Raw genomic sequence first — 22,123 nt, 5'->3', positions numbered from 1 at the left:
AACGTCTCACAGATTTGAGTTATGTGTTAATTGATTTTATTGAGTCTAAAAATCCTGGAGGACTTGAAGCAGGCAGTAGGCTTTGAAGACACAAAGACTCTTGAACATGCATGAGAGTTATGATGAGAAAATCGAGTTTGTGGTGAAGTTTAGCCTCCTCAATGGGAGCATTCAGTCCAAAGAATCTAAGGCGGACTGTATTGAGGGAAGTTATTTCCAATTGCCTAGCTTTATTAGTAACAAAGCAATTAAAACCGGATCAGTTCCTATAAAGCAGATAGTGGATATTTTGAGAACACCATTTTTTATACTGTTAAGTTCATACTATAAATATGGCTTTACATTGTATCTTCAACATTATCGCAACATGATGTGTGCACAAAGGCTGCTTTTTCCTTGTGTACTTTGAGAGGAGAATCTCTTATACTTGTTTTATTGCATAGGAATCACTGGGAGGATTTGCATGCGTGTCACCAAGGCATCCCCATGGGATGAGGTCCTCTCAGTCTCTGTAATGTCACACCCTCAAACCTTGTCTTTTCTCTCCAACTGGCTGTTTTACAGCAGCATGGCTTATTGTAGTCTTAACCTCCAATCTATAAGGAACTTTGTAACTTCTTATACCCATTGCCATGCAATTAAAGTGCAAGTTTAAGTGATAACGTGCATATTGTATCATCAGATCACAAGGTGTGCTTGTATGAAGGTGCTTTGCCGGTCCCTTTAATTTTAGCTTTTTCTTTGTCTTTGCTTTTGAGCGTACATAACCTACTGATTCGTATCCTGATACATGCGTACATGCTAAGCAGAACTGGAGTTAAAACTTTTGCTTAAAATTAAGATTTGTTTCAGGGCAGGGTGATGGGTGTTAGAAATCTGAGCGTGATCAGTGCCTAGAGTGCCTGTTCTCGTGTGCCCAGCTGCAAAACTCAGCTGTGGGAGTGGTGGATTGGTCTTGGTACGCTGTTAAAACTTCAAAATACTGTGCTGGGCCTGGAAAACCTGCAAAGTCTACTGAAATGAGCCACCTTTTCTTGTCACGAACAGGAACCCCCATTAGGGTGAATGTGGTGACATAGTGCCTTTTAAAAGTATGTTGCTGACAAGAGAATTTCATTATAAGGGGGTATTTTAGGTATTTGGTCAGTGTATTTGCTTAGATATTGCTCAGTGTATAGGTTTCCTTTGACCTCCATGTGCCTGTAATGACAGTTGTATCCACCTGCACACAAAATAAAGAAATGTAATTAATATTTTGAAACTTCTCCTTACTATTGATTAACTTACCGTCATAAATTTATGGCCTACTGAATTTCTCTCCAGGATTTTGCTAACATCATGAAGATGCTAAGGAGCTTGATTCAGGATGGGTACACAGCCTTGTTGGAGCAGCGCTGCCGCAGCGCTGCCCAGGCCTTCACAGAGCTGCTCAACGGCCTGGATCCTCAGAAGATAAAGGCACGCTTGGTGGCTTTGTATTTTAGTGACGTATTTTATTTGTGTTGAGCGCGCATCTGTGTGAGGATGGAGCAGGAGTTACAGATAGTTGTGAGCTGCTCCCCCAGCCCTGCCTGTCACTTCTCTAGCAGTAGTAACTCACCTCAGATGGGTTTACAAGAGGTTCTGGCCTTAACTTCTGTAATGCCCCATGACCTGTGATATCAGGTGACTCATCCGTGTGGGAAGCAAGCAGTGTTCCCAGTTAGTGTGTGCTCCATGTGGGTTCTCACTCCTTGGCTATCGTGTAGGTTGAACCCCTGGCTTTTGTCAAATTTAGGGTTTGGACTTCTTTCTGTCTTAAACAAGGTTGTGTGAGCAGGCGCTTCAGTCTGCCTCCGGCCTTGTTACATGGAGAAGCATACAGCCTTTCTCACTCACTGTGAACTGTCTCCTGAGACACTGAGTCCCTGTGGTTAGAAGCCATGAGAGAGGCAGCTTATTTTGTATCCGTGTTTCTAACTCATTTGTTCTGAGTTAGAGATGTCATTGTGCTCCTGCTGAAGCTACACAGTTACCCTGGTGCAGGCCGACCGGATCGTGTTCAGACTACTAACTGGTGCGCTTCCATTGACAGCAATTGAACCTGGCTATGATTAACTATGTACTAGTAGTCTATGGACTGGCTGTTTCTCTCCTTGGAATAGGACGGCCTGAGGTAAGCTTACAAAGAGACAAACAACTGGAAGATGACATTGATTACAGGGGGCGGGCGTGGGGGTTAAAATTGCTTCCTTGTTTTGGCTCATTCTTGAAAGACAGAAGTAGCTGGGTTTAAGTTAGGGTTTTTTTTAGGGTGGGGGCATTGGACAGGGTCTTGCTGACTACCATTCGGCTTCAAGCGTGACATCCTCTTTGCCACCTCTGAGCACCGGCATATGTAGGCAGATGGGCTGTTTCAGAGGAAAGTTTGGCAGGGCGATGACTGATGCCTGTAATCCCAGGCATGAACAAAACCCGAGAGTCCTAAGCTTGAGACCTGCCTGGACTAAGACCTGGTCTCCAGGGAAGACATTTCTCTTTGTATTCCTAGTTGGAAACGGCTGTATTTGGCAGTCGCTAGGAGTCTATATTTTATGAACTTAAAGTGAAATTTAGCATATCAGGATAGATCACTTTAAAAAATACAATGTTGAGGGAAGGGGCAAGCTGGAGAAAATCAGCACTGTGATTCTATGCGTGTGTGCCTAGCAGTGTGTTATAGCATGTATGGATATCGAAGTATATAGTCTGTAATAGTAAAAGTGTCCCAGACCATCTCTAGGTCACACAAAGTAGCCATTGTGTATAGTGACGGAATGGGGCGGGGGTAGTGCACGCTTTTAATCCCAGCACTTGTGCTGCAGAGGCAGGTGGATCTCTTTGAGGCCAGCCTGGTCTACAGAGTGAGTCCAAGACAGAGAGGGCCACACAGAGAAACCCTGTCTTGGAAAAAAAAAAAAACACAGGCCAAACAAACACAAACACAAATGGTGGAATGGGCCTAGGGAGGTTGTCAGTGTTGTAATATGATTTTATTTTATTAGAGAAGTAAAAAATGAAAGTGATCCTGCTGATGGGGCTTAGGCCTGGGTGGCGTGAGCTCCTGTAGCTGAGCTTCTGATATGTTGCAGTTATTTTATGCCTAATAATATTGATTATTAGGCCTATAATTATTATCATGGCAGTATTTTCTAACCCACTAGCAATCAATCAAGACACAGACACCTGTTATATTTTAAAATAGCACATAGTAATCCCCAAAACCACTTCCCATATTGGGCATCCCATACCTGCCCCAATCCCATGCCATCTGCTTTCTACCAAGCTACCTCCCATCCATAATTCCAAATACGTGTTAATTATCATCATCTGGGCCAAATTCTCCATCCACGCCAGCCATGTGCTTCTCCTACACCTAACCCATGGCGCAGCTGCCTTCAGTCACGCTTCTCCTCCCAAGATTCTCTCTGCCTCCCCAAGCTCTGGAACCTTAGCCACACCTATCCCATTTGCCCTGCCCAGGTGTGATGGCCTTTTATTGGTCAAACACGTTAGGCTCCTAGGCAAGGTGCAGGTGGGGCACAGAGACAGCAAGCAGTAATTAGCATCAAAATATACCAGACCAACCTCCAACAGTGATGTGTGACTCCTGGGGTCTGTACTGTTTAAATGCCTATGCTTTCTTGGGATGCTTACTTAGAGTGTGGTTTGGTTTTACAGTCTTAGTTTCCATGGTGAAGGCTGAAATGCTTGCAGATGTGTTCAACTTTTTTCACATCTCAGCAAGAGATTGAGTTTTAGAAAATCTCAATGTTGGATAACTGTACAATTTTGTATGTGGCTATATTTATAGCTGTCCTTGTCTACATGTGTCCTGTAGATAGGACATGTCTGCAAAAATGGCCTCACATAACACGCCTGTGTAATATACCCTTTCTGCCAGCCTGGGTCCTATGCTTTTCTAGTTACCCGAGAGCTTAAATTATCACTTAATTAAAATGAATTTATGATTCACTTCCAAGGGTTTATCCTTGTTCTTCATGTGGCAGCTGAGTTGTCTTCCGTTACTGCCTGTCTGATTCCACTTTTTAATAGCTAGTTGGAAACAAGACTTTATATTTTTAACTATCATAGAATAACATGTTTGCTTTATCAAAATTGAAGTTGTAGCTGTGATTTACTGTAAAAATAGTGAAGCTATTTTAAATGGAAAAAAGTATAGTGGAACTTACACATTCATAAGATTCTCACCAGGCTAGTATCCTCCTTTTTTCTTTTCAAAAGGTTAACTGGGATATTTTAGTTCTCAGGATGTTGGTGCACATGTGCAGTGTCCTTTGCTCATAGTCACCACACCACACTTGTCTGTAACTCTCCCTGGAACTGCCTTGCAGAGAAGGCCCCTGACGCCTGTGTGCAGCATTCCTCTGCAGCACTCCTGGAATGCTTCCTTTGGAACAGACCTCAAGGCAGCAGAAGTTCCATTTGTTCTGGCTTTCTCTTCAGTCACAGTGTGGTGGTTGTTATTTCTCACAATTGTGAATCTTTTAAGTTTTATTTCTTTCAAAAACAGAATTTAAAGCACAGAGATCACAGTGGAGATTGCTGAGAATGCTGTAGCTCTACCCCTAAGTTCTGTTAAGTTTGTCCGTGGGGCAGAGTTTAACACATTGTCTTTCTCCCCTTATAAGCATCCTGGTGATGTCATTGGAATGGCAGCTCCTCCAAGGGAGCAGCACTTACCATTTATGTTATGCTGGGCTTGCACCCAGTCAGTTGGGCTTTTTGGTTTTTGTTTAGTTTTTCTTTTTTCTTCCTTTCTTTCTTTCTTTCTTTATTTATTTGAGACAGGGTCTCTCTGTGTAGCCCTGGCTGTCCTAGACTCACTTTGTAGACCAGGCTGGCCTCGAACTCACAGAGATCCACCTGCCTCTACCTCCCCCAGTGCTAGAATTACCTGTGTGCGCCACTGCACCCCACTATCAGTTGTTGTTAAACCATGAACTTGTTGCTGTTTGTATTGACAGCAGGCCGCCACATTCTAGCAGAGGCTTATTGGTTGGCACTCTGTTTTCAGCACGATTGGTTTTGTTGTTATCTCTGAATTTCCACGAGTGCCACATTAATAAGAAATTTATATAATGTATAAGAAAATAAGAAATATAAAAGGTAAAATTTTGCAGTAGGAACTTTGTGATACAAGGTGCTTTTCTAAAATTAGACGCGATTCGACTTTGAGGTGACCAGTTGAGCATTTCTCTCATGTAAGTGACTGTTGTTGCTGCCTTGAAGGAGCTTTCTGAGGCTGAGAACCAGTTTAAAAGGATCATCGAACACTATCCCAACGAGGGCCTTGACTGCTTGGCCTACTGTGGAATAGGAAAGGTGTACCTGAAAAAAAACAGGTCAGTAGAGACCGTGGAAGCACAGGTTGGTGCTCTCCGATGGCTAACTCGTGTACAGAAGGGGCTTGGGCGGGGGTCGAGCGTACGTGTGCTTACACGTGGGCTGGAGATCGATGGTGGGTGTCTTCCTGTTACTTACACATTATTGTGTTGTTGTTGTTGTTGCTTTGAGATATGGTCTTCCTGTGCAACCCTACTGGCCTGAAACGCAAAGAAATCTTCCTGCCTCTGCTTCACAAGTGCTGTGGCTTAAATGTGTGTACCACCCCCCTTGGCTAAAGATATATTTTATTTTTATTTTATGTGTATGGGTTTTGCCTTCATGTAATTCTGTGCAGCCCATGCATGCAGTGCCTGAGGCCAGAAGATAGCGTCAGATCCTCAGCAGCTGGAGTAACAGGTGGTGGCAAGCTGCCACCTGGATGCTGGGAGCCAAACCCTCACCCGCTGTGATAGCAGCAAATGTTCTTAGCCACTATCTGTCCAGCCTCTGCTTTATTTTATTTTAGGTTTTTAGGGTCTCAGCGTATAACCCCAGCTGGTCTGGAGCTTGCTATGTAAATCAGGCAAGATTTGAACTCACAGAGATGCGTGTGCCTCCCAAGTGCTAGCATTAACAGCATGCATCACCCCACCCACATCCACAGTTTTTCTTTAATGAATTGTGTCTGTGTGTGTTACAGTACCTTATGTGACCTCAGCCACAACTTGTTCAGCTCTGTGGTCCATGTTCACATGGGTTCCAGGAGACTCTAGGCACCGTGCTCTGTGTGAAGTGCCTCTCTCCTCTGAGCCCTCTGTCTCTCTCTCTGGTCCTTCCTTTCACCTCAGTGTTTGAGACACAGTCTGTCTCTGGACCTGGAGGTTGCTGTTTCGACTGCTCTGGGCTGGCCAGTGAGCCCTGGGAGCCACCGGTCTCCCTCCACTGTTCCACCCCTCCCCCAGCCCTGGGATGTCAGACTTGGGCTGCTGCACTGGACATGTATGTGGGTGCTGGGAATCCGAGCTCCGGTTTCATTGTGCTGCGGCTCTGCCACTTTCTGTGTGGTTTGATTTTGGTGCTGGCATCCTCGGGGCATACAGGCCATGAGGAGTTGACATGCTCAGAGACTAGGAGTTAGGCTAAGAGGCCTTCAACCTTCCTGTGGTTGATATGTTCGCTCTGCGTTCACTGTGGTGTTCTTGCAGTGTTTCCTGTCTCTCAGTCTTGGCTCCCCGAGTTGGCTGTGTGGCCCATGATAGAGGCTTGGGACTTAAGACAAGTGTGTTTGGACCCTTGCATTATTTTAGATTATTTTATAGAGGAAGAACTCTTGATAACTGAATATCACATAAAATGCTTAGTCAATCTCAAATCTTCTCTTTAGAAGAGGTTTTATGATACACGTGGGATCTCTATCTCAGTGTGTGCCTGCAACCTCTTTGCTGACTTTTAAGACTACGGAAAGTTCTTCTACTTTCCCGTTACTGTCGGGATGGAGGGGATCCCAGGACACAGATACGCCTCATTTACATGTCTGCATCGGGAAATGACAGTAACACCTTAATGTTTAAAAGGGAATGAATTACATTCAATATTTATGTCTATTGATGTATCATGTGAGCTTTCTTTTTTGTTTGTTTTTATTTTTGAGACAGGGTTTCTCTGTGTAGCCCTGGCTGTCCTGGACTCGCTTTGTAGACCAGGCTGGCCTTGAACTCACATCGATCCCCCTGCCTCTGCCTCCCTGAGTGCTGGAATTAATGGTGTGCGCCACCACGCCCGGCTGTGATCTTTGTTTAGTAGGCTTGAGGTCTTGGTAAATTTTACTGTGTAATAAAATATTATGTCACATCTTTAATGTCTTCTTTCTTCCCAATTATGTCTTTAGATTTCTTGAAGCTCTTAATCACTTTGAAAAAGCAAAGACTTTAATTTATCGTCTCCCTGGAATTCTAACTTGGCCCACAAGTAATGTGATTATTGAAGAATCTAAGCCAGAAAAAATCAAGGTAACTTTATTTGCTCAAGCATTTCATGTTGGCTTGAGACCCCATCTATGTGGAGACTTGGGATCAGAGGGCAGAGGTCGCCGTGCTCCATCCACACCTCCCTGCATGCACCTGTGTGTGTGTCACCCTTCTGTTTATTGTCAGTTTTCCTTAAAGCAACCCTGGGAGTGGGAGCCAAGATCACTCCTATCTCAGCGTGAGGAAGCTGAAGTTCGGAGGGTTAAGTGCTGAGCACAGGGTTAAGCAGGCAAGGGAGCAGTGGAGTTGCACATTAATGTGCATCCTAGGCCTCAGTATGGCATTACAATTATATTACGGCCACTACAGTCAGTGAGACAGGCAATCAGAGTCCTGCCTTGGGCCATAAGGATTCATTACTGGAGCCAAGAAGAGAAAACCACGTGAATGTTGTGAGGTAGGGATTTCCTTGTGGTGAATGCTCATGTGCACTTAGAGCCCAATTTTGGGTGAATCTTTTAAAATCACAATTAACTTTTAAAACTCAATAAAAAGATAAATAATTAGAAAGTAGGACTTTTAAGAGACATTTCTGCAAAGAAAGTATGAAAGTAGCTAGTTATCTCAGTATCAGGGAAATACGAAGGAAATCCAGAGTGAAAGGCTGCTTTGCACCTACCAGGCGGCAGCACCGATATAGGAAAAGTAGAGCACTGATGGTGCACATAGAGCGGTGCAGCTGCTGTGTAAAATAGCCTGGCAGCTCCTCAGACTTACAGAGTCATGGGATGGTGTAGCCATTGTACATCCCAGTGTACAGAAAAAGGAAAGCATGTTCTCAACAGAACTTGCTGTGTGAGTGTTCATACCAGCGTGGTCTGTAATAACCTGAAGGGGGTGGAATCTGGAGCCATGGCCCCGTGGTTAAGAGCATCTGTTGCTTTTTGGAGGGCTCGGGTTCTGTTCTTATCCCTGACATGATAGTTCACATCCATCCTTAACTCCAGGGGTATGGTGATCTCTTTTGAGCCCTGCGGGCACCAGGCACACACATGGTGTGCTTACACACATGCACATAACATAAAAACACAGAGGGAGTTTTAAGAATTACAAAAGTAGGCCGAAAGGGGAAATGACTCCAGCCTGTCACATGGATAAACAAAAAGGACTGGCACGTGTCACCCCTTGGATGAACCTTGAATACGTAATGAGGGAAAACAAACATGAATTTGAATATATTCCCATACTCCTGGGTGAATTGTCTGCTATAGTAGTTACAGCTCAGGAAAACTGCTCAGAGAAGGGCAAAGCCGAGGAATGTTAAATTGTGTCGTCGTAAACACTGGGGTAGAGACAGAGGAGCGATGTAAGCAAAAGCCAGGCGTGTCATGGCTCTGTTGGAGCTGCAGTGTGGTGGATGAGTTCTTCAGGGTATAAATACAAGTACAAAGCGCCTCAGAGGCTGCCTGGGAGCATGCTTCCAGAGGAGTGATGCTCAGACCACCCGAGCGCCCACTCCACCTTCCGTGAGTTCTCTTAGGCCTTGGAGGACCTGAAAAGTATGAAGTGAGGGCCCATGGTTACCACAGTGTAACGTTTAGATGCCTGCTGAAATTCTAAAGATAACTTCCCTGCCACTGTATTAACGTTTTCAAAGGAAACACATAGCAAGCTCTTACAGATTGTCCTAGGCAGGACGTCCTTGCAGTCACAAGCGTTTTTGGTGCGTTGGTGCTGTGATGATACTTGTCATTTTTCTTTACTTTGCTGTAGGTGATGCTGGAGAAGTTTGTTGAAGAATGCAGGTTCCCCCCAGTGCCAGATGCTGTTTGCTGCTATCAGAAGTGCCGTGGATACTCCAAAATTCAGATATACCTAACCGACCCCGACTTCAAGGTTAGTAGTGAACTCACTATACTGCAAAGGTGTCTCAAAGTGTTCTCCGGCTTGGTGGCACTTCCATGTCCCCTACGTGCGTGTTACCTTACGTGGCCACAGCAGGTGGCGGGGGAGGCTGGCTGGTGGCCAGAGAAGGGGCTGGGCAGTGCAGTTCACCTCCAGCCACTGAGACACAGGAAGCAGACGGATCATTTGCTCCGATCACTGGCATTTTAAATGTGTTGTAAAATTCGAACATGAGAATTGAAAGGGGATTGGTCTGATTATCCTGTGGGTAATTATCCAGTAGAAACCTAAGTGCGGGCAAATTTGTCACCTAACTGATTGGTTACTTAGTTTATTTAAGAAAGTAGTAGCTGTAGGGGCAGATGAAATGATGTTTATACAACACTTTATATATTAGGAAGGACAGACATAAAAGTGAAAATGTCAAGTTAATGCCACAGCCAGGTTTTGGGGAGCAGAAGTGTGTCACACCACAGGGAAAAACTATGTCTAGTTATATCTGCTGGTGAATATAAGATTTATCCATATGGATATCTCATAGAGCCATAGTCACCTCAATGGATGCTATTGTGAGAATGTATTGGCATAGATATTTTTTAAATGTATTGATTTTATTTGTTTATTTTTGAACCCCAGGGTTTTATACGGATTAGCTGTTGTCAGTACTGTAAAGTAGAATTTCACATGAACTGCTGGAAAAAGTTAAAAACAACAACTTTTAATGATAAAATTGACAAGGTAAGGCATAAAGATAGATTTTTATTTTTATTATGCTTGTGTACTGACTTTTTTCCTTTGAAAAAGATTTCTAAAAATCTTTAGTAAATGTATATTTCCTTCCCGTACATTGTAGTCAGAGTTAGAGGGTTTTACGTTATACTGGTAACCCAGGAGGAAGCAGTGACTATAAAGCCAGTCACTTAGCTTTTGCATTGTGATCAAAAGTCAGTGTCTAGGTGCCTGGTCTTCACATCCACATCTTACGTTATGTTCTCCACTGTTAGTTCTCCAGAGAGTGTCCGGTTGGTCACCAGAAAGTATTAATGAACAGTCAAAGTCTCAAAAACTCTCCTTTCTGCTAAAATTTATGAAACCAACTTAAGAACCAAGTTGGAGTAGTCTAGTTTCCGTCAGTGCCTTAAGCATTTCCGGGCTTCTAGTTGCCCTCCACGGAGCTGTCAGTCACTCTGTCTTGCAGTGAGAAATTTATCTTTTGATGATTTACTTTAACATTTTCAGCTGCTGATCAGGGTTGAGTGATAGCAGCTCCGTTCTGTGTGCCACATTCTGTTTCTGGACATGAGGTGAAGAGTGGCCTTTCCTGGAACATGTGCCCGTGTCAGAAGGGAGCGTAGTGGCCAGTCCCTGAAGGGCCTGAGCTGCTGCTTAGACACGGTCACGTCATGTCAGCTCACTGTGCTTGACCCAAGCCAGTCTCGTGCTCAAACAGGCAGACCCTCTGAACGGGAACCTTAGGGCTTGCTGGAGAAGGCTTTATGCTCTTATTTTAACAATTCTTCGTAGTTTTGTGATGTACACGTATAAGCTTATCCACTATAGACATAATCTTCTTCTTTTAAATCAAAAAGGATTTTCTGCAAGGACTTTGTCTCACACCTGACTGCGAGGGAATCATTTCTAAGATCATCATCTTCAGCAGTGGTGGGCAGGTCAAATGTGAGGTGGGTGTCTGTAAGGAGCAGCCTGTGACACTGATGAGCCATCGCATGTGCACGCACACAGCACTGAGGCATTCTGGGTTTAAATGTTCTGTGTGCAGAGTGGTCACAGCACAGGGCAGCAAGGCATTCTGGGTCTCGGTGATGTTGGGGGAGTGGTTTGCGTTTAAATTGAATTGGTTTTGCTCTCTGATCATATATTTTTGTTAAGCTCCTTAAACTTTTGGGTATTGGTAGGGATGTGGCTTTAGGGAGCAGGAGAGTGGCTTAGGTAACCCTAAACTTTGCAACCTTAGGGAACAGCAGGGAGTGGCTAAAAACACACTCATAGGCTACTGGCTTCTCTGCTTGGCTGTAGGTTTTTAAGATGTCTTCCTAAAGCACTCTTCAGGAATGCATGTTCCTCCTTCCGGCCCTCTGGGGTGTGCGTGGGTCAGAGCACCACACTGCTCGGCCAGTTAGTGCTGCTGGGCTTCTGAAATGCTCCTTGCTTGTGCTTTTGTGCTTTGTGTCACGGGAGGACGAGAAACATTTCGGATGTCTTTGTTTTATTTACAGTTTGAACACAAGGTCATAAAAGAAAAGGTTCCCTCAAGACCTGTTCTGAAGCAGAAATGTTCCAGGTAAGATTAAGATCAAACAGTAATGGTGTCCTGTAGAGTATAATCCTAGTAAATGCAAATCACGCTGGTTTTTTAAAGTTGTGCACACAAATAAATACTTGAAAATGATACTTAAGACTAAAAGAACTAAGCTGGAGTGGTTAAATACTAAAAACTTGAACCCATAGTAACTGGTGATTAGAATTATGACATTTCATGTTATGATGCTATGTTTGGTAATAAGATTTGGCACTTAGGTACAAATGATATATTTTGTTCTCAATGTTTTTTTAAAAACTTTAATTTCAAAGCATTTAAATTTTTTTCATCCATTCAGCAAACATTTTGAACCAATAACTAGTTTTTACCTTGAAAATGTCAGTATTGTCTAAACTTATTTACTTCTATTTATCTTTGTTGGACCAATTAATTCTAGTCCTTTTTTTCTTTTCTTTCTGGTCCTTTTTCTTCTCATCCTAAAGCGTGATTTTTCTCTCTTATATTTGTACCACTTGTGAACAGAATTATTTGGTGGAAAATTTTCACTGTAAGCATATCGACCAGATTACCCCATGTGGGGGCGTTACAGACTTATTATGAGCTCTGGCTTTGCAGTGAGAAGTTCCTCAGGCGACCTTACAGGTGACACTTTTCCTGTGGCACTGGCTGCACACGTGGACACAGAAGCTGTGGTGGCCCATTTTGCATCCTTAGTTAGACAGCACTTAATGCACTGAGGTGCTTGTGTTCATAAAACAAGTTCCCTGTTTTGATTGAACTGATGTTACAGATTAATAGGTTTTGGGTTGAACAGAAGTTGTAGGACAGGTTCTAATTTTTAAAAAGTGTTTTAGCCTATTGATTGGAGAATGCTTCTGTACTAGACAAAGAAAGTAGTGTATTGAACTTATAACAAAGATAAATTGTCACAAATTGAAATTTTCTATCAGCCTAGAGAAATTGAGACTGAAAGAAGACAAAAAATTGAAGAGAAAGATCCAAAGACAAGAGGCAAAAAAATTAGCACAAGAAAGAATGGAAGAGGATTTAAAAGAAAGTAATCTACCCAAAAACAAAGAGCCTGAAGGTATTTGGAAGTTCAAGTCTTGAGAATAGTGTTCACTTGTTTAAAGCTACAAATATGATATTCATTTTATGTGACTTCATATGAATTTGTACGTTTTAGTTAACTATTTGAATACCTAAAAGCCAGATTGTTGTTAGTATGGTAAGCCTGCCTTCTTCTACGCGGTGGTGCGTCACACCGGTAACCCTGGCGCTCTGGAAGCTACAGTGGGGCGATGTGACCGTGAGTTAATTTTGGAATATATAACAAGACTGTGACCCAGAAAAGTGAAACCTAAAACCATATAGAGAGGAGGAAGCTGGTGTAGAGCACACGTCCTCGCTCTGAGAGAAAAGCCCTCTTGGTGGTGGCAGCAACCCTGAGCTGCTGCTGACGTGTCTGATGGCAGGATACGTGGTGCTAGGGCGTCTAAGTTCCGTCGATCTGAACGAGCTCAGGAATCACGCGCAGTAGTGAGACACGATGCTGAGTTCTAAACGTCAGTTCCTTACAAGTCAGAGTTCGGCCAGTTTGTCCTTTTCCTCAACGCCCATGTTCTCACTCCCTGAGCAACACGGCCTTACTGTTCCTGTGAACATGCTAGTGCTCGCTCACACGTGTGTTTTCAGTTTTGAGTTGAAGTGATGTTTCCCCGTTTTCTACCACATGTTCCTCAAATGAACAAACAATAGAAAGTCAAGCATTTGCTGTTTGACTTTTCACCTGCCTAGTGTTTGGAAAATGCCTCAAAGTAAATCAAAATTATCTTTCATAACTGAGTTTTTTCAGCAAATGTGTTAACTTTGCACACAAGCTTCCAGACAGGCCATATGACATCTAAAGTTTAGTGAGTACAGGGTAGAATATTTGAGGGAAGAAAGCATATTTTAGAGGAAGTAAGGTTTTAAATGCTGTTACATAAGTGCTTGCTTTGCGTGTCTGTGGGGACTGAACCCAGGAACCTGGCCAGTGCAGTGAGCAGCACTGAGCCCCCTCTTTGTTGTGTTTTGAGGCTGTTTCACTCAGTTGCTCAGGTTGCCCTTGGCTCCTGACGCAGAACTTAGAGCAAGTGGGCCTTGAACTTGTGATTACCTTCCTGCCTCAGCCTCCCAAATAGTTCTTTCCTCAGTTTTGGGCTTAATTCGAACGTTCCTGCCTTTCCAGGGCTACTATTAAAAGTACACATATCAAATTTAAAGTTTTCTGAGTTGTTTGTATAAATAAAACCAGAAACCAGTTACCTGGCAGAGGAGATACCATGGTCACAAAGACGGTTTTTCAGGGCAAGGCTTACTTGTTGCATTCTGCGTGTGCTGGCCCCTGCGAGCTCCCCACAGTCGAGAAACTGGACAGCATAATCTGTGGTAGTGGGGGCCATGTTCATGTTCTCCCTATGGAAAATAAATAAGATTTAAAAGGAAAGCCAGCCCCCATGCTTTGCTGCTATGCGGCCTGCATCTCCTTCCAAGTTTGTGTGGAAGGAAATGAGTCCTGCTGACCTCTCTAACCTTTGTTACTTTCCTTAGAAACTGTAGACAGCGCTCAGAGTTGTCAGTTTCTTGACGACAGAATCCTGCAGTGCATAAAGCAAAACGCTGACAAGATCAAATCTGGGATATTGAACACGTCCACACTTCTCAAAGAGCTGCTTTCCTGGAAGGTTCTGAGCACAGAAGACTACACAGCGTGTTTCTCTAGCAAGAACTTTCTCCGTGAGGCTGTGGACTATGTTATCCAGCACTTGGTTCAAGAGAAGAGCCGAGTAAAGACACGGATATTTCTGCATGTGCTGAGCGAGCTTAAGGAGGTAGACCCCAAGTTGGCTCCCTGGATCCAGAGACTTAATAGTTTTGGTATGTACCTTTAAATTCTAGAGTGCTGTTGTTCAGAAGGAAGGGCAAATGCAGGTCTCTGAACCCTTCTTACTTTCTTATTAATGATTTCTTAAGTGCATGAGTATGTTTTTGTATGGTTAAAGATATTCTCCCTCCATACACCTCCATGGGTGTTTTTTGAATTGTATTGTGATAGGTTTTAATATACTCTTTCAAAAGATGAAAAGAAAGGAAAGGTCAGTCCATATGGAGAGTCAGAGCTCCCGATGCTGAACTGTTTGTGAATGTGTGAACCAAGTCAGGAGTAGATGTAAAGTTGTGCAGAGGCGTGCTGTGGTGTCTGCTGTGGGGATTTGTGAAGTTTAGCTTCTGCACTAAGAAACAAAACCAGGAAATTCAGATTCCGTGGAGAGAAGTTTAAAAGGACCAGTAGGCGAGGCTAGTTGTTGTAGCCTGGGGGAATGGTCGCTGGCTGCTGTGAGTGGCAGGTTACACAGCTGCTTCCATTCTGCTCTGACTTTGCGCATGCAGGCTCTGTCAGGCTGCAGGCACCGTGGTTGCCTAGTGCCGGAGGAGCATGCCCTTGGCACTTGGCAGAGCAGCACTAGATGACGCCTAGGATGGCAGCTGGCCTGGCACAGTGTGGCTTCTGTTAGCAGCTGCGGATTAAGACGAGGAAGGGACCCTCAGAGAAGGGAGCAGAGCCCATCAAGCCAATCTAGTTCATTTTAAATGAAATTCCCAGTTGTTGTAGTTTACCAGTAAAGACTCAGGCCAGGTGCTGGCCTGCTGGCTTAGAGAGGCAGAGGACGCGCCCAGCTGGCCTTCCTGCCCAAAAGGCTCACTAGCTCAGCTGGCAGCCCAGCAGGAAAAGGCTGATAAACCCAAGGCCACAGGCTTGCTAGCTTAGCACCCAAAGAGCCAAAGGCCAAGGAGCCCAGGAAGCTCAAGCGCAAAACCCAAAAGCGAAAAAGCCCAAGAGCCCTTCTACTCTACACGCTGTCTTAAACACCCCTCAACTCAAAGGCCTTTCTGCTCCTTAATTCCCGTCAGTTGGTTTGTTCCTCCGCCTCTTAACCTGGGGTTTAGTAAACCCTGTGTAGAGAAAGCTCTTGGATTAAAGGTGTGTGTTAGGGCTGGCTGAACCACACCCTTGTCACCTCTTTACAATGAGCAGAAAGTTCTCGGATCAAAGGTGTGTGCTAGGGATGAACCACATAAACAAAAAGACAGGCCTCTACAGTTCACAGTCTCGGGGATCACAGTGGGATCAAACATCTTGCAGCAGTGTGGGGCCTGCCCAGCCTCCAACAGAGGCTTCATAGATGACAGAAGGTGCCAGGAAGCTCGGCAGAGCTACAGAGCTAAGCGCCTGTGTCTATCTACATGGGTCTACATTGGGGCTCGGTCCCAGAAAGTTACTCTGAATCGTCTGTCCGATGAGTGGGTTAAAGGTTAGAGGACAGGCTCAGGAGTTGGCGGGGTAGGCTTTCTGGGTTATGCTACAGCGCCAGCACCACAGTGAGTGCGTCGTTTGAGGCTTGCAGTCAGTTCCTCACTCGCAGGAAACGTTAAGTCCTCTTGATGACGTCCATGTGCATTCTGAAGATAGGCAGCATGTGTGTATACTGCCGCAAGCTGTAAAATGAGCTTAAGCTTTTTTTCTAACCTGAATTAAAACACATTTATTTAATAAAGGAAGTATTTCCAATTCATGAGGTTCTGCTTCCTTCTCACAAAAGTCCATATAGTAAAATTGCTCATGTGTATATTTAATTTAGAAGCCAATGTATTTGATCAGTAGTAAAGGGGAGGGGACCGACTGAAGAGAGCGACAGTCAGCGTCGCCTGAGTATTGCTTTCATTCCTTGTGGCACACACAATTGGAGCAGGGACCAGCTAGGAAATGTGAGTGTATTTCTTCACTGGCAGTTCTCTTAAACTTTTTATTAAAAGTGTAGTTTATGTCACCACGGATCCTTGTGTTTGAAGATGTAGACCTGTCATGCCATGTGACTTCTGTAAGCTAAGCATTTTGTCTGGAGGAATCAGCCATCCGTGATAATTTTAAAGGGTGACCTCTTGCTGGCTTGACACCTGGGCCTATGCCAAGGGTGCCTTTGAGGCATGATGGGAAGGCGAACCAATTTCAGTTTGCTCTTTGGGGTCTTAGTAGGGGCTAAGCTTCTTTGTCACATTGTGGGGCTTATGGGGTTGCACCACGCTGGGAAGATAAGATACAAGTCTTGGGGTGCTGGAGAGGATCAGATGCCTAGCATAGTTCTTTTCAAGGCATTTGGAAAGATTACTGACTTCTTGTTGGTATGAATGCATATAGGAAAACATTGTAAAATCTTGGCATTCAATTAGAAAGGAAAGCCAAGAATTAGTGGAGGCTGGGCATGGTGGTGCATGTCTGTAATCCCAGCACTCAGGAGCCAGAGGCAGGCACGTCTCTGTGAGTTCAAGGCCAGCCTGCCTGGTCTACAAAGTGAGTCCAGGACAGCTAAGACTACACAGAGAAACACTGTCTTGGAAAAAAAGTTAGTGAAAAATTATGTTACGTTTTAAAGGAAATGTAGTGTCATATTTCAATGATAGAACTGTTTGGCTCACCTTCCCCAGCTACTAAAGAATTATTATAATTGTCATCTCAGTGTTAAATCTTGTTTGTGAAAATGCATTATAATTTTACTAATTTATCAAGTGTTTAAATATTTTCACAGAAAATATAAACAGACTATACATAGAATTATTCCCAACAGATGCTACATGAAGTAAATACTTGGCCTTGGTGACCGGGCTTTGTCTTTTTGTAGGCTTAGACGCCACGGCACCCTTCTTCACTCGGTATGGAGCCTCTCTCAAGGAGCTTGATTTAGGCGCCCTGACTTCCCTCTGGGATGAGCAGTTCGGCCACAGACTGGGCTCTATAGAGGGGAAGCAGCTGGACTACTTCTGTGAGCCGGGGACGGCGATGGAGGCCCGCTGTCTGATATGGCTGTTGGAAGAGCACAGGGACATGTTCCCCGCCCTGCACAGCGCTTTAGACGAGTTCTTTGATATAATGGGTATGTGAGACAAATTCAGGTGTTTATCACGTCTGATGTTATGGGCCGGGAAAAAGCTGTAAAGGACCTAGCTTACTTTAATACTTAATGACAGAAGCAGCCGTTGGGTTTCCTTGTGGGGTCGGGTGGGAGTGGTGAGGAAGTCTGTGGAGCGGGCACGGTCGGAGGCCACTGCACATGTGTGGAACTTAGAGACCAGGGTGGGAGGAAATGGCATAGAGGTACACCTGGCAGAGGAGCCAGATAGGAGGTAATTAATTTTGCTTCTCTTGGACTTTTTTTCTTCACCAGTATAATGATTTGATTTCATCTGTGTGATTCTGTTTTACTTCAAAATTATAATACTAGATTCTAAATGAATTTTAGCTTGTTATCTTTCGTCCGTATTTCAGCCTGTGCAAATTGCTTCATTCTCCACTTTTCTTAGCATCAAAGTCTATGTGTGGGTAGACCCGGGCTTTCTGACCTCATGTTCCTTGTTTGCAAGGGAACATTTAGGAGGTCTGACCTTGTAGCCCTCTCATAGGTCAGAAGCTTAAGAGCTGTGTGAAGAGCTTCCGTCTGTTTGGTGTTTAGAGAAGGGTGCCTTCCAGGCTGAAAAGGACATGCTGCTTAAGTTTCTTGTTGCCTGTTCACGTCAGGCCTAACCTGCATGCCTTTTAGAGCCTCCCCAGCCCTCTTCGGCTTCTTCCCAAAGACTTAGTCTTCAGCTTCACTGATGCTCTGTTTCATTGAGGCACCAGGCACCTCTGCATTCCCATCCCTGCCATGGATGGCACCAGGCACCTCTGTATTCCCACCTCCTGGCATGGATGGCACTGGGAAGCATTGGAATGCTTGGCTTGAAGCTGTGTATGTCTCTGTAGTTGATTTCTCATTTAGTCAGTTATTTTTGCCCTTAATTTCCAAACTAAATTGTCAGAGTCAAGTAAAGAAAGAGAATAGGTTTTTATAAAATCCGAGGTGGTTTTATGAGGCTTCAATATGTGACTTAAAAGTACAGATGATTGAGTCACCTCACAGAGATTCCTGCTCTTCCTTCCAACAGATAGTCGCTGCACCATACTACGGAAACAAGACAGTGACGAGATGCCGGTGAGTCCTTGCAGCTTGGTTTTGGTTTTTTATGTTAGACAAAGATGCGGAGGGGAAGCCAGGCTAGCACTTACCTGTTCACAAAGCAGAAGCCTTCCCACTGGATGGACTGGAAATGCCGCCCAGTTGGTAGAGTTGCATCCCCAGCAGCGCATAGTTGCGTGCAGTGGCACAGACATGTAACTCCTGCACTCGGGAAGTGCGGGCCAGATGCTCAAAAGCACCCTGAGCTATGTGGTGAGGTCAGGGCGAGGCTAGGCTACACGCCGACCCCGTCTAGACAGTCTTCCTAAGGTTCCAAGTTAATAAATGCTCACTTTAGAGAGAGGAAAGGGGGAGCTCTTGAGTCAAGAAGATGATGATGTTTTGTTCTAGAAGGAGTGTGAGGAAATTTGCCCCCAGGAGCCCTTGTTGGTCTAAGCTGAGGTGTTGCACAGCTGCCTCTCATGGTTGGCGGCTGCCTTTTATGCTCTCCGGCAGTCTGGAACGTGATAGTGAGGAGACACAGGCGTGTTTGCCAGTGTGGAGGATCAACTGTCCTTGAAACGTCTCTTAGACGTCTCTGGTAGTCAAGTGGAGCACAGTGAGCGAACCTGTGGGCCAGCGGGCCTCGCGCTCACTGTTCTGCCAGTGTGTGGCCACAGGCAGGACATTTGGGGCGCTCAGTTGTGAGCGGAGAATCTGTAAAGTGCAGTTACTGTGCACAGCAGAGTCACCTAACAGTCTCCTTATTTACTTGAAATAACACAAGCCCTGTTGAAGTTGAGGATATTTTAACCTCATTATGATGGAGCAGTTTAATTTTAGTTGTCTCGGGAAGTGTCGTTGAGCTCAGTAGTGCTTGGACTACATCTCTGTTTTAGACACTGTACTTTCAATGTGTGGCTGTCAGGGAAAAGGGTTTTGTGGAGATTTATGATTCTGCTATACGAGAATTCATTGATGTTCTTTTCTATTTTTTTAGGTTGGTTGTATCAAGGTGAAAAACAAAGGCAAAAAGAAGAAGCCAAAAGATTCAAAGGTAAGGAGGAGGGCTGCCGGTGGCTGTTCTTGAGTCTCTGTGACTGCCCACAGCAAGGCAGTAAGAAAGAAACATCTCTTGGCTTCTGGCCTGGCTCTTTAGACTTTGAAGATACTTAGGTACTCCTTCTAATCTCTATTGCCCGTTATTTTCTTCTGAATGAACAAGATTCCATGGACAGACAATAGAGTAGGCAGGAAGGTCTGGGGTCGGCCGGGTCTGGGTTTCCTAGTTGGCTATTCAGCATCCGTGTAAAAGCCAGGTGCAGCTGGTTCCCTGGAACTTGTGAACTATCTGTGGCCTGTGCACACATGCACACCCATGTGCTGGGCACCTGCAAAATCCCACACAACACACACGCCACAGAATCCATGCACTTACAGGGGGAAAGGTTAATGGCGTATAGCTAGTGCATGCTTAGTAATTAAATTTCTTAACTGAGTTTTATGAGCAAATAGGAAAGAATATTTGTTTTTTATAGTGTTTAAAGTTCCTGTGATAGTTATTTTTGTTCAGATGTTTATAAAATAGTCAAAAGTCGGGGGGTGGCTGGCAGGTGGAAACAGGGTAATGTGGAGTGAGCAAGTGATAAAAAGGGGTACAAGGAGCTTCAGAAGTTTCTGCACGACTTGTCTTTGCCTCTCTAATGAAAATGAAATTTTTAGTTAGAGTAAGTCACAGTCACATTTACAGCTCTTGGAACATTGGACACCACCCTAAGTTGTAGTTACAGTCTGTTTCTGCCTGTTAAATTTTCTGTTTGTAAGAAACTTGGAGTAGGTTGTTTAGTGTTGACAGTTGGCATGCATGTGTTCATGTAGATTCATTAATTTCAATGGTGGGTTTTTTCTTCCATGGAATTTTAGAGTAGAATGCTGTCGTTTGTGTCATTTATGGTAGAATCTCATTGTCACTTTGTGTCCTTTACACCAGCCGATGTTAGTGGGATCCGGAACAACATCAGTAGCAGCAAGTAGTGAGACTGTCTCTCCAGAAGACCCTAAGTAAGTATCAGTTAGGTGATCCGTCTCGTCGTAACGCGTGTGTTTGTGCTTTTAAAGGTCATGCCAGTTTACCAAAGACTTGTGTCTCCTTCTTTCTGTCCGTCCTTATCCTCCTAGTGAGATAAATCTACTGTGATGATCCATAGTGAGTCAGTGGCATGACTGATAATTATATAAGAATTCGTTCCCGCAGGAGTAAGACAGATAAAACCAAATAAGTGGTATAAATAGGAAAAGTTCACACTGGAACCCATCAGTTTGCACAAGTAGTGGGGCTTGATGGGCAAAGTGCCTTCTGTGAATAAGCATGAAAACTTTTTTTAAAAAGTTTTTTCGAGACAGGGTTTCTCTGTGTAGCCTTGGCTGTCCTGGGCTCGATTTGCAGACCAGGCTGGCCTCAAACTCACAGCGATCCGCCTGCCTCTGCCTCCCCAGTGCTGGGATTAAAGGTGTGCGCCACCGCGCCTGGCATGAAAACATTTCTTTAAGTGGGGGTATTATTTTAGTTTGAACTAATAAGAACCTGTCTTAAGTCTACTTGACTGTCAAACAAAATGCCCTGAAGTGAAGTACTTAAAAACTATAGACAATATGAGCTGGCGGGGTGGCTCAGAAGTTAGGAGCACGTGTTGCTTTTGCAGAGGACTCGGATTTCCCGATTCCCAGCGCCCACGTGCTGGCTCACAACTATCCATGCTCGGGTCGTAAGGGGTCTGAAGCCCTCTTCTTACCACAAGGGCACTAGGCACACACACGGTGCACATACACACTCCAAGGGCACTAGGCACACACATGGAGCACATACACATTCAGGAGAAACATTAATATACATAAATGAATCCCAAAAATTAATCAATTAAAGAACAAGGAAGCAGGAATTTATCAGAACAATGTCCCTTACGTTGTGTAGCTGACAAACAGTGGAATGTTCCCTACAGTTCTAGAGACTGAAGTCCTGTGTCAAAGAGGACACAGTGTCTTCCTAGTGTATTCATGGCTGACGCCGTTGTACTGTATCCTCACATGAGGGGAGAGTAAGGTAGCCTTACATGCTTACCTAACGTTACTACAAGCACAAATCCAGCCTCAGTTGTGTCTCTTCATGACCTGATAACTTCCAGAAGGCCCTTCAACCTAACACTATCAAATTGTCGCTTAAGTTTCAACATAAGAATTTGGTGCTAGTGGTGACGCACACATGTAGATCGTTACATGTCCTTTGCTGAAATTGATATGTACCAGTTTCTGTTCTAGGACTCTAGACATAGAACTGATTTAACCATGCAGAGACCCGGACACAGTAGCGGGAATGACTTAAGGCAGAAGGCTGGCAACTGGCAGGCCACTCTGTAAACCATGCACTCTGGTTTTGAAGCCTACACTTAAGCTGTTGTCCTTTTAGAATCTAAGCCTAAAGGCCCTGCAGAGAAAGAAGAAACAGTCTGTTAGTGATGTGCGCTCTTTCCCACAAAGCAGCAGAGTTCTTGCACTGTTAACAGCATGCCTTTAAG

General features: G+C 44.4%; 1 protein-coding gene across 10 annotated transcripts in view; it reads left to right on the top strand.

The window, feature by feature from the left end:
* Positions 1 to 22,123, top strand: part of TTC3 (tetratricopeptide repeat domain 3) — a 103,662-nt gene that overhangs the window by 48,237 nt on the left and 33,302 nt on the right. For all 10 annotated transcript variants that reach the window (XM_084800452.1, XM_084800454.1, XM_084800459.1 and 7 more), the window contains 14 exons: positions 1,324 to 1,458; positions 2,075 to 2,155; positions 5,272 to 5,384; positions 7,256 to 7,376; positions 9,108 to 9,230; positions 9,876 to 9,977; positions 10,829 to 10,921; positions 11,477 to 11,541; positions 12,471 to 12,607; positions 14,113 to 14,439; positions 17,241 to 17,492; positions 18,541 to 18,587; positions 19,552 to 19,608; positions 20,542 to 20,612. In XM_084800452.1, the coding sequence (XP_084656578.1) occupies positions 1,324 to 1,458; positions 2,075 to 2,155; positions 5,272 to 5,384; positions 7,256 to 7,376; positions 9,108 to 9,230; positions 9,876 to 9,977; positions 10,829 to 10,921; positions 11,477 to 11,541; positions 12,471 to 12,607; positions 14,113 to 14,439; positions 17,241 to 17,492; positions 18,541 to 18,587; positions 19,552 to 19,608; positions 20,542 to 20,612 (1,724 nt within the window). The remainder of the gene's footprint in view (positions 1 to 1,323; positions 1,459 to 2,074; positions 2,156 to 5,271; positions 5,385 to 7,255; positions 7,377 to 9,107; positions 9,231 to 9,875; positions 9,978 to 10,828; positions 10,922 to 11,476; positions 11,542 to 12,470; positions 12,608 to 14,112; positions 14,440 to 17,240; positions 17,493 to 18,540; positions 18,588 to 19,551; positions 19,609 to 20,541; positions 20,613 to 22,123) is intronic.

The sequence above is a fragment of the Acomys minous genome (genome assembly GCF_964271855.1).
Source record: "Acomys minous genome assembly, chromosome: 11".
Lineage (NCBI taxonomy): Eukaryota > Metazoa > Chordata > Mammalia > Rodentia > Muridae > Acomys > Acomys minous.
This window is presented reverse-complemented; position numbering and strand designations above follow the sequence as displayed.